Below are 12,342 nucleotides of genomic sequence, written 5' to 3' on the forward strand. Positions count from 1 at the left end.
ACAAGGGGGGGGGGGGGACGTGGATCGCCCCCCCCCCCCTTGCGGGCTCGCTGCGCTCGCCACGCAGCGGGCCCGGTGCCTCGCTACGCTCGGCACACCAATTTATTCTCCCTCCGAGGGTGTCGTGGACACCCACGGAGGGAGAAAGTGTCGGGATTTCGGCGTCGGGATTTAAACTGCATCCCGTATGGACCAAAGCTCAATTTAATCAGTCATGGTACACAAACTAAGGCTACAAAGTTTGGCTACGCTAGTGTGAACAACAGGCAGGGCACCGTTGCGGAATTAGTATGAGTGCCTTCAGCGAGCAGGCACGCCTGGGTAGAGTGGAAACTTGGGGAGGGGGAGTGGAAACTTGGGGAGGGGGTGTGGCCTTGTGACTCAATTCATCACTAGGAGGAGGCGTGTCCAGCACCTACTATTATGTCCTTTATGCACACAAATCTATTTATCCGGGGTGACCATGTGAGAAGACACCTGCGATGCACAACACACCACATCCAGGAATGGGACACCCTTATTTGACAGAGGAGAGTCCTGCTTCCAAATGATGTGGCCCCTTAATGATTGTTTGAGCTCAATATTAAGCTGCACTGTACAAACCCTAGAAGAGGGAAACGCAATTACACCAAAAAAAACAACAACACCATACCGTTTCATAAGAACTTCTCGCTTTTCTATCCGGTTAAACAGCTCTTGTTCCCTCTCCTTTTCCGTCATCTGTTCGAGTCGAGCCCGGTCTTCTTCATCCCCCATGTAATCATCCCCGTACCCGTCACAGAACTCCTCCTCTTCCGATGAACTCTCCGAATCGGAGCTGGAGGATGAGCTGTTGCTTTCAGAGTCTGAAACTTCCCCTGGAAGCACAAGACAGAACAGTTGTGGGGGAGTCTAGAAGCTTTACATTAAAGCACTCCTCTACTTATACTTAGTACTGAAGACAAGGCAAGGGAAATGTAACAGCCCGTGACCTGTAGGCATCGGTGAGATCCTGTCTGGTGTTCTAAAGTGGCATTTAATTAATGTCGGGTCAGCCTGCCAGTGTATATGTCTGGTGAGAGGCCCAGGGAGCTAGAATTAAAACGGGATGCGGTCATTTGGTCTACTGCATTATGGTAGACAGTCATTAGGTCGAATCCATTAGGTCGACATGCTAAAAGGTCGACATGACTCTAGGTCGACATGATTCTAGTTCGGTCATTAGTTCGACAGGTCATTAGTTCGACAAGGTCATTAGTTCGACATTGTCTATGTCGACATTCACAAGGTCGACATGGAGTTTTTCACTGTTTTTTGAGCCAACATGTGCCGACAGGCGGTATTTCATGCCCTACCATCCACTAGGGCGTGGTGGGAGAATAAAATAGTGTGCCGAGCGTAGCGAGGCACCGTGCCCGACGCATAGCGAGCGCAGCGAGCGATGCGAGGGGATGCAGTGCACTTTAAACTGTGTCCATGTCGACTGTGTTGACATTCAGGTAAAAAAAACAGTGAAAAACCCCATGTCGACCTTGTGAATGTCGACATAGACAATGTCGAACTAATGACCTTGTCGAACTAATGACCTGTCGAACTAATGACCTTTCCACCTAGAATCATGTCGACCTTTTCCCATGTCGACCTAGAATCATGTCGACCTTTTAGCATGTCGACCTAATGGATTCGACCTAATGACTTTCTACCATAATGCAATAGACCAAATGATCCCAACCCATTAAAACACAACGATTTCCTACAACATACTCCATTTGGCAGCATCAAATCCCTTCAGTTACCCGGATACTTATTGCAGCGTTGTTTGCGGATGCAGCTATGTGTCTATACCCTGTACTTCTATTATATTGTCTTGAACTATAAAAGGCGTGTACACAGGCCGATTGGCTGCAGCCGATAATTTTGAAAACGGTGGCCGCTGGGAACGGTCAGGCATCGGCTGGCAAGGAGGGAGAGAAGCAGGGGCATGTTGCATTAAGCAGGGCCCTCCTTACGATATATATATACTATATGCACTGTTTTCTGTTTATATAATTTTTGAAAGGCGATGGACGTTTATGTTGCATAAAGGGTAGTAAGTGATGCAGCGTTTCCCGCAGTGGAGGTTTTAAAATTATACCTTTTATCAGTTGACATTTTAAAAGTAGCCTAAAATTGTATAATACAATAGCAACATTAGCAAAAGTTTACAATAATTAATTCATACACACGTTGCTGTGATAAAGAACTTTTTGCCACTATTTAAAGTACATTGCTTCAAGCCTCCCCACGAATGCAAAGGCCCCCCCCCCCAATGCACTACTGCTTCTCCCTTTTACAGCACATCGGTTTATACGTCAAACATCTGCGATTTGGCCATTTTTCACCCAATTTCTCATCCCGATCCATCAGAATTGGGTAAAAAGTAGCCAAAATCGAACAAGTGTCTAGCCAGCTTTAGAACGTGGGAACTCGGTAACGTGACGCCAACAAAAACATAGTCCAGTTGCCTCCTCACTCATGAGAAACTAAGCAGCCTCCTTCTGCCCTTGTGCCCAATATTCACCTTCCTCAGGAGCAGAACTCTCCCCCGAGCTGTCCTTCCCAGAGCTGCCGGATGAAGCTCCCCTGTTCGTCTGCTTCTTTGTGGCCATTTTCTTTTCCAAGCCTTTACCTGGTTTCCCTTTCTTCCTTTTCTTGGAACCACCGACAGTCCACTGAGAAACAAAAGGAAGATCTCAGTAACTTATGTGTAATGGAATGATTTGTCCCATCACTAGGACCAGATAAAAAGTGGCCCAACCTCAAAGCACCAGTGATAAACGTATCGGCAGTTATACAAAGCCCAGGAGTCCGTAAGGACGATACCACATATGAAACCTCAATGGTCTTTAGGCTCAACTCCAGTAGAGCATTTGATGTGATGAAAGGGTACAAGTGACATCATGCTACGTTACATGATTAAACCCCTGGGGCAATAAAGACTTGGAAAGTGATAACACGGAGAAAGAAACCACCAAATAATCACATCCTGTCATTTATAAACACAGGGGTGTATTCAATCCGGGATTACGACTGTGGTAATGTCCCTACAGTCGGATTCGGGCCATTTCCGCCACTAACTAAACAGTCGGAATTCATTACTCAGACTGTCGGAAAGTCCATGGATTGGCGAAAAACGGCAGCGGATTTAACAATCCACGGCTACTTCCGACAAAACGGTTCAGTCTTAAAAAAAAAAAAGACAAAACCGATACCTTTCAATGTGGTCAAAAACGACAGCGAGTGTCGATATTTCCCACTGCGGGAAATATCAGCACAGGTTGAATACCACCCACAGTGAGTAACATGGCAGTTAGGAGCCAATAGCTGCTACTTTCATCTCTATAAAATACTTATTGTGAATGAATGTGTCACTTATATAGAGACCATGTTAAAATAAAAATAAAATAAAAAAGCCACAGACTTTATTACCATCAGTGATAGATATGTTTATTCACGGTGATAAAACGTACAGACGTAGGGCATTAGCCTAGAACCTTTCCTCTCATTGAGTTATTCTAAAACAGCAGCATTCCAATAGTCCCTTGAAGTTAGTTAAATGAGGCAGGTTTTGGAATTGCAGTCCCCTCTCATGCAATTTCAGGTTCATTTTAATATACCAGTCCAGCATCGCCCAGGTAACCTGATCCATGACTAAGGTTTGTCATTTCCATAGACCTGCCACAATGTATGGAGCACAGAGGTATAGAGACCATCTCTATAGGTCTCAGAGTTAATGCGTCCATACAGTACAACTAGTGGACCCATGCCAAACCAGCTGAAATAGCCCCACAGCACAACGCCACCCCCTTTATTCTTAACTGTAGGTACTGTTCACTCAGTCATCAGACACTCCCCTCGCAATAACCAATCACATGCATCCGATCTGAAATGTGTATATTGTGATTCGTCACTACAGAACACTCTCCACCATTGTTCCACTGTCCAGTTTCTGTCTCTATACATAACCGTAAGTTCTTGTTGAAACTGACACATTAGTGGCCATAGGGAACTTGTGCGCAATAGTCAGCATGGGACGGCCCCTGCTCTTCCGCAGCTCGCTGGTTAGCACTCTCCACTCTCTTGCAGTTTTAGGGTTTTCCCAGGGCAAAGTGCATTCCTGTAATGACCATTCTTCCACTTATTTATGACGATAGTGGATTTAGGGATCCTTCTGGCAAGCCATTTCGTTAACAAAGGATCTGATCAGTGACCATCTTATCGCAGTAGTGTATGGCCATCCAATCCCCGGTGAGCCGCCCGGAACCGCCCCAGACAGCAGAATCACATGCATCCCCTGATTCCCACTGCTGGGAGAGGGGTCCGAGTCAGGGGTGGGCTCAGATGCAGGGCCGATGCACAAGGGACCACCAATTTGGTCCAATTTCCTGGCCTGATCCGTAGGAAATGGGTGAGATCCGCCCAAATCGCTGTAGTGTATTAGGCCTTTACTCCTGCTTGCACCGCACCTCTCCCTCTCGCTCATCCTCTTCTGTCTGACACTCATTTCCTCTTTTTCTATGAAGCCCTCTCTTGCACCTCTCACTTTTTCGCTGTCTCTTTCCCAGCACCCTTTTTGTGTCTCACTCTCATTCTGCCCACCCCAAGAGGCATTGTTGCGGCAGTAGTGGAGGATAACTCAAAAGCCTAATATGTGGTGGCACCCAAAAACAGTTGAGTAGGACCCAAACTTTATAAGTGAGGGGTCCCTGGGACTCATTTTTTCACTGAGAACGATCACGGACTATATCACTATATTTAGCCCTTGAAAACGACAACGTGCCCCAGAGGTCCGCACCCTGCCACACGTGACCACTTCTAGCATATCGTAAAATAATTGTGGTCTAGAACAAGTAACTTCTTTGGATTACTGTGTACACATACAGATGTAGCCGGCCACATCTTTGCAGCAGCCGGCTACCGCCCGGGGGGTAGCGCGCACAAGACGCTCACGCGCCCCGTGACAATGGAGCCTGCCATCGGTCCCTCTCGCCGCCATGACCCCGCCCCCCCCGGACTGGGCAGCGTCTCCCTGAAGCGGAGACAGGCAGGGAGACGCTGCCCAGCCGCTGTGAGATGTACGCGCTTCCCAGTGACAGGGATCTGACGGGCACCCGGCAAGTATTAGACAGGCTACATCTGTAGAATCCGGTTATTTACAACAAGATCACATTTAGTAGTAAATCCCATAAACATAAACTCGAAAGCAAAGCCGAGCCCTTGGGGCAGGTAGAAACAGGCGGTACTCACTTCATCATCACTGTCTGAGGTTTCCGATTCGGACGTAGCTGCCGCGGCTGCTGCTGGTTTGCTCACCGGTATTTCCTTCTCCTCTGAGTTATTTCTCTGTCGCTTAGCAAGAAAGAGCAGCTCCTACACCACAGAAGGAATGATATAAAGGATCAGATCATATATAGATGTGCCGAGGATGTATTCATCTATAAATACCGGTGTGTGAACAGTTTGTCACTTAGCTGTCTCACACTACAAGTGGTTTGTATAGTTCTTATTTTTTTTTTTTTTATTAGCACAGGTTTATAATAAGATTTCCCACGTTTCTCTGTGGAAATTGAAGGAATACATAATCCATATTTTGCGTTATCAAATGCATTCATTGTCACATAAAGGGCTATATCACACGCTCCAGCTCCTGCCGGGCAGCGAAACCCCGCACGGCCGAAAGCCGTGCCGCACACAGTAGTTAAATAATGGACACGATTGTGACACGGCCGGATCCCACCACTAGAAAGGACGGCTGCCGGGCTGTGGCCAACCCCCCCATTGTGGCACGGCTTCTTGGCCGTGCGGGAATTCACCACCCGGCAGGAGCTGGAGCGTGTGTAAGAGCTGGGCGACTGTATGGACAGCGATGACATCGGTGCATACACACGGAGCGGCTTTCCCCCTGCCCGGCTGTCAGCGGTGGCCGGACGGCTTTGCATAGCGCAGCGCTATGCAAATCCTTCCACAAAGCCGCTCACCTGCGGAAGAACGGCATTCCCGCCGATGCTGTGGGAGTTCGCAGCAGCAGCGCTCACCGCCGGGGCATACACATCGGGCGGCTTTGAGCTCAAAGTTGCCCAGTGTGTATGGGCCTTTAGAAATGCTAGTAATCCTGTTTTTTCTTTATTCAATAACACCTCTGGAGATGGACACAGATACAGCTATACCAGTGTAGGGTAGAACAGCACGGGATCCTTTCCCTGGGTGAACAATGGCCGGCACATAAATGGTTGACATAAGCAATAGGTCAACATTGACAAGGTCGACACACGGTTTTCCTGTTTTTTTTTAGGCTGACCTGGTTTATACTTCAGCAAAGTGGGTATAGAGTTAGATCATAATAGTGGGCTCGAAGCATGGTGAGGGGATGCATATACTTATATGGTGTCCATGTTTACAGACGCCAAAAACTTGTCGACCTTTTCCTTGTGTCAACCTTCTGTCAATGTCGACCTAGTCAATGATGACCCAACTACATTGCCTAAAATTCACTACACAACAATATAAACCTCCAACATAAATGTCCATAAATAGTGTTCATTCTAACTCCCTGCAAACCCATTCCCGCCTGGGATGTGGCTCTACGCTCTGGTGCTTCTAGCACAGTCTGGTCTGTATCTCAACACTGACATAGACCACGATGTGCTAGAAGCACTTGAGGAAACCCAGAAGGGAAAGATGAACTGCAGGGGTTGCGATACGTGCAGGGAGCTAGAATGATCACTAATAAACATGACTGTGGGTACACAACTACGGATCTGCAGGCCAAAAAATATATATCAACCAACCGTTTGCTCATAAATGCTGGAAATTGGCAAAAAGATTGTTTGGAAAAACACATGGATTTAACCAATTGGCCTGAACCACCGATGTCTGATTTCTAGTGTTTGGCCGATTGATTTAAGTTCCCATACATTAGCAGATTTTTGTTCCCTCCAGACAGATTGGACAGATAAATCATTAGGTTTCCAGGCCCAAGGCAGTGAAATAAGGGCAGACCACCCCCTGACACCAGTGCAGGCTCAGCACAGAAAGACTAAAGGCCCATACACACTTGCCGACTTTAAGCTGAAACTCGCTCAAAACAGCCGTTTTGAGCGAGTTTCAGCTTAAAGTCTCCAAGTGTGTATAGGCCACCGATGCCCGACTAGCGATGATGCGCGCTCCCGCATCATCGCTAGCAAAGTGGGCCGTCTGCTGGTTTTACCAGCATGTCTGGAGATGATGGCTCATATTTGAGCCATCATCGCCAGGTGTGTACGGCAGCCGGGCTGAAAGATCAGAGACTTTTAGCCCAGCTGACCGCCCGCTACCGCCCCCCATCACCCCCGCCCCCATTGCCCCCGCCGCCCACAATCACGGCACCCCTGTTGCCCCCGCACCCCCTGTCACATACTTACCTGCCGCCATGTCCACGCCGCTGCTCTGCGTCTCCCAGTCAGTCCCCGGCCAGGTCACACACACGCAGCCCGGCGGAGCGCCCCGCCCCCAGCTGACTGCGGAGCATATAAACGCCACTGGCCACCAATGTGTTTATATAAGCCTCTGGCCACCAATGTGTTTTTTAAGCCAGTAATATATAGATTGCTGGCACATGCCAGCAATCTATGTATTACTGGTACCACTGGGCACCAATGTATATATATATAAGCCAATAATATATACATTGCTGGCACATGCCAGCAATGTATATATAACTGGCACCACTGCCCACCAACGTTATGTATTAGCCAGTAGTGTATACATTGCTGGCACATGCCAGCAATGTATATATAACTGGCACCACTGCCCACCAACGCAATGTATAAGCCACCCCCTTCCCCCTCCGAGTCCAGGGGGAAGGGGGCGAAGCGGCCACCGCCAAGTGGGGGGGGGGGGGGTGAGGGGCTTGATGCGGCTGCCCCTCTGAGTCCAGGGGGGGGGGGGGGGGGGGGGCTTGATGCGGCTGCCTCCTCCAAGTCTGGGGGGAGGGGTGATGCTCGGTTGGGGGGCTGGTGTGGGGCGACGCTCACCCAGCTCCAACCAAGTAGGGAAGCTGCTCCCAAATGCCACCCTCCAGTGGCTGGCACCCTAGGGAAATATCAAAAGCTGTCTAGTGGTGGCGCTGGCCCTGCATTTACCTGATCACTGGGCTCTAAATATACGCAGCCCAATGATCAGCTCTGAATCAGGCCCCAAGAACAGAAATGCATTGAATAACATGGGCCCTAAACCCCGCCCATTATGTAAATAGCCATATAATGAAAGATTTTCAGCAAAGTCTTTCGCCTCATGAAAATCTCTTGCTCATTGGGGAAAATAGCTCAGTGTGTACACACTACTTTGGTGAAAGATAAATCTGTCAGAGATTTTGGCAAAGTCTTTTGAAATGAAAATCTTCTAGTGTGTATGGGCCTTAACTCCATCCATCTGTGCAAATAGCATTCTGCTAAACAGGACTGTATCTTTATGTAACAATACAGGTTTAGAAGTTAAGGCAGTGGTTCTCAAGGACCCGCCAACAGTGCATGTTTTCCAGGTCTCCACACACAATCACAGGTGAAATAATTAGCTCCACCTGTGATCTTTTGTATCAGTGAATAATGAGTGCACCTGCCAGGTGACCTGGAAAACTTGCACTGAACCACTGAGTTAAGGGACAACGCCTGCCCCTATATTTTAGAACTGAAGGGCATAAACAGAGCAAATCAATTTCTGCTCAAATCAGGTGCAAAAAGCCGCATTTTTTGTTAAACAATTTTACATCATCCATAACAAGTCACAGACTAAATCCAAATCCGGAGAATAAATTATAACCAGAACCAATAAAAATGGTCCAGCGCACATACCTATCTAAAGGTCCAAACACACTAGGCCAGTGGTTCCCAACCTGGGGTACTCTGCAGACCAGTTGGTGGTACTTGAAAATAATATTGGTAATGGCGGAGATGAAAAGGTCTTTTGATGGCTGAAGAAGACCCATTGACATGGAGACAAACCATGTTTTGTCATATGCCTGACCAGCAATCCACTGGGAGCTTCCCATGCTGCCCTCAGACATCAGCAGTCATCTGCTCAGCACTGACAAAGGTGGAGGAAGCAGCGGCATTAATCCTACCGGTGTAAGCGGGAATCCTGGAGATAATACACAACCAGTGTCTAGACACAGAAGGGCATGATTCCTGGCTGTATACTACTCCTCCGCTCCTCCTTAATATAAGGACATGCATAAGGATCCGCATACTGCTAAGTACTGTCCATATTTCAAAATGAGAGGAGGGGGTACTTATCAATGAAAAGCCTAATCAAGGGGTACGGGAGAGAAAAAAGGTTGGGAACCACTGTACTAGGCAATGCCCAGCGTGTATCATCGCTGCGGGGAAAGCCTCTCACTGCATACACACTGAGCGGCTTTCCCCCTGCCCGGCGCCGTCGTCAGCAGGAGGGGGAGGGATGGCTTTGCATAGACATGGACCACAGCAGAGAGTGACACCCCTGGCAGGAAAGAACTGCACACGTTTTGAAAGGTGCAGAGTGTTAGAATGAACACTTAACTAGTACCACAGTTTATTTGGCTCTACCATCTGTGCACAAGCATGGACAACTTTCACACCTAAACTGTTAATGTACCTTGAGATAGGGATGGCCATAAACCATTCAAAATCATTGATGGTTTATGGCCCAATGTTGAATACTGTTGCCATGGATGGGGGGGGGGGAGAGGAGAATCAGATGGTTTCTCTCCATCGAAGGCACAGCAAAACCAATGTTTTGCTTTTTTCAAAGTGTTTAGACACGGAGCATAGTCCTGCCCGCTGACACCCGCCAAGTCCAGTCCCCATGTTTTGAAATCAGTCTTTCCGGACAGCATTGAAGCGGCAACTCGTCAGAACGGACCCGACTTTAAGTGCAGTATGGCCTGTTCTGATGAAACGGGCAGTGGATTGTCGAGATCCACACCCCCTTTTCACAGATCGGCAGGCAGGACATTGAATCCCTTCTGACTGAAAAGGGGCCAAGGTCCCGACTGTCTGGACGTACAGACAGTCGGGACCCCAGATTGAATACTCCCCCCTAAATTTGTGCACGTTAGGTGACCTGGAATACAGAACTATTTGGGGTCCTATGAGTTTGAGAACCACTGTTTTAAACAACCTGGACCTTGACGTAATTACGCCGCCTGGCATCAATACCCTACTACCTTTACAGATTTTGCATTGGTGAGAAGGGGATAAAGATGCAATTTGTGGCACAAGGCTTATGCTGGGTACACACCAAAACGATTTGGTCACAATCCCATCAATCTGGATACAATTCAGACCGATTGTATGCAGATTGGATCCGATTCCGATACTACCTGCTGCAGGTAGTATCTGTATAAGATCCATTCATCTGAATACAGATGGGACCGGATTGTATGCAAATCGGATCGCACAATTTGCATCCAATCCAAATCGTTTTGGTGTGTACCCAGAATAAAGGCCCCCATACACTACACGATTTGGCCCCGATTCTGGAGGATTGGGCCGAGAAATCGGGTGAAATTGGCCAAATTGCGTAGGGTATGACAACTGATCTGATCCGATGCGTGATCCCGTGCGCATCGGATCAGATCCGGATGTTGGACGGTCTGCACATAAGATAAATCATGTGCAGCCGTCTGGGGGAGTGGCAGGAGCATGCTGGGAGTGGGGACCGGTCCGGGGGAGCGGCACGAGATGTAGCGGCAGGCAGGGAGCGGGGACCACAGATGCAGAGCAGAGATCGGGGGCGCGGCGGGAGAATAGAAAGAAATCTTATTCAAAGGACTGGGTGGCCGCTGATTGGCTTGGAGTGGGGACCGGTCCGAGGGGGGGGGGGGGGGCTTTAGGAGCAGGCTGGGACCGGTCCCCACTCCCAGCTTGCTCCTAAAGCCCCCCTCGGACCGGTCCCCGCTCCCAAGGACCTCTAAATGTGATAAATCGCCCTAGTGTATGGGGAGCCTTTACACACTTGGAATCAATTGCAATGTAGTGACCATGTATAAAGCTGGGTACACACTAGTCAAATGTGTGTGTGCGCGTGAGAGAGATAGAGATATATTTTTTTTTTTTTTGTGGTCCTCAAGTATTCCCGACAGTGCACGTTTTCCAGGTGCACTCATTATTTACGGACACATTGTAAGAGATCCACCTGTGGAGCTAATTATTTCACCTGTGATTCTATGTGGAGACCTGAAAAACGTGAACTGTTGGGGGTATTTGAGGACCAGGGTTGAGAACCACTGGTCTAGAGTGTAGGCACTATTTCAATCGTTAATGACACCCCATCTGCTGAACATGCAGTCAAATCCGCCTATATCATTAATGACTGCATGTTCAGTGGGGGCCGGGTGACATAATTGAACAATACAGTTAGCGATAGATTGGCAAATTATTTGTCCAGTAGTGTGTACTCAGCTTTATATTTCAGTAACACACTTTGCTCACACCTCCAAAGTAACACGATCACCACTAGCACCGCTTATACTGGGAACAAACTGGAAACAGCACACAAATGTACGAGGCGAGGACACTCCTGGCTATATGACATATACCAGTTGGCGTAGTGGATAGCATTGATGTCACGAGTATGATCCCTAACTGCCACTATCTGTACAGAGTTTGTATGTATGACAGTGTTTGCAAAAGTTCACTCCCACATTTCAAGAACACACTTGCAGAGTAAGTGGCTTCTGATAAATAATATAACCCTAGTGTCCATACGATAGGGAATATTGGGGTCTATTTACTAAGCCTTGTAGAGAAATAAAGTAAAAACCAGCTCATAAACGCACTTTTTCAAACAGTCTGTAACACACCAGTTAAGGTTCCCATCCACTAGCGGTGTACTGGGGTAATCCACCGACAAGTCGTGCCAGGGGACTGGATACTAAACTTTAACAAATCCCAATCCCAGCCGGGATCAATGAATTGTGACTTTTTGCTTAACATCCCCGTCAGATCTGCGATCATCCAGTTGGCGGAGTGGTGGGTTGGGGATCGTCCCTGCTGTTACCTTAAGTAGCGAGTTGTCTGCCACTTAAGCTCTCTCCACAGTTTAAGGTGCCTATACACCAGCAGTGTATTGGGGCAATGCACCGGCCCCCTGACAATCATGTCGGGAGATCAGGGACAATAAACATGAATAAAAATCTCATTCCGAGCGGGGAATCACTTTTTTTTTTTTTTTTAAATAAACATGTTTTTGAACATCCCTGATGGACCACCGGTCACCAGCGCATCTGATCACATATGATCTGTTTACGACCGCAAACCATCCCTACTGATCATACGTGTAGCACATACAGATGCAGCTGTCATGATC

At 48.0% G+C, this 12,342-nt stretch overlaps 1 protein-coding gene across 1 annotated transcript in view; it reads right to left on the minus strand.

Moving 5' to 3' along the window:
- RTF1 (RTF1 homolog, Paf1/RNA polymerase II complex component) overlaps nt 1–12,342 on the minus strand; it is a 47,924-nt gene that overhangs the window by 34,563 nt on the left and 1,019 nt on the right. The window contains exons 2-4 of the mRNA XM_083167244.1: nt 5,266–5,388; nt 2,540–2,690; nt 653–857 (exon numbers count right to left, since the gene is read on the minus strand). Coding sequence (XP_083023370.1) covers nt 653–857; nt 2,540–2,690; nt 5,266–5,388 — 479 coding nt within the window. The remainder of the gene's footprint in view (nt 1–652; nt 858–2,539; nt 2,691–5,265; nt 5,389–12,342) is intronic.

This window comes from Crinia signifera, chromosome 12, assembly GCF_055691185.1.
Source record: "Crinia signifera chromosome 12, ASM5569118v1, whole genome shotgun sequence".
Lineage (NCBI taxonomy): Eukaryota > Metazoa > Chordata > Amphibia > Anura > Myobatrachidae > Crinia > Crinia signifera.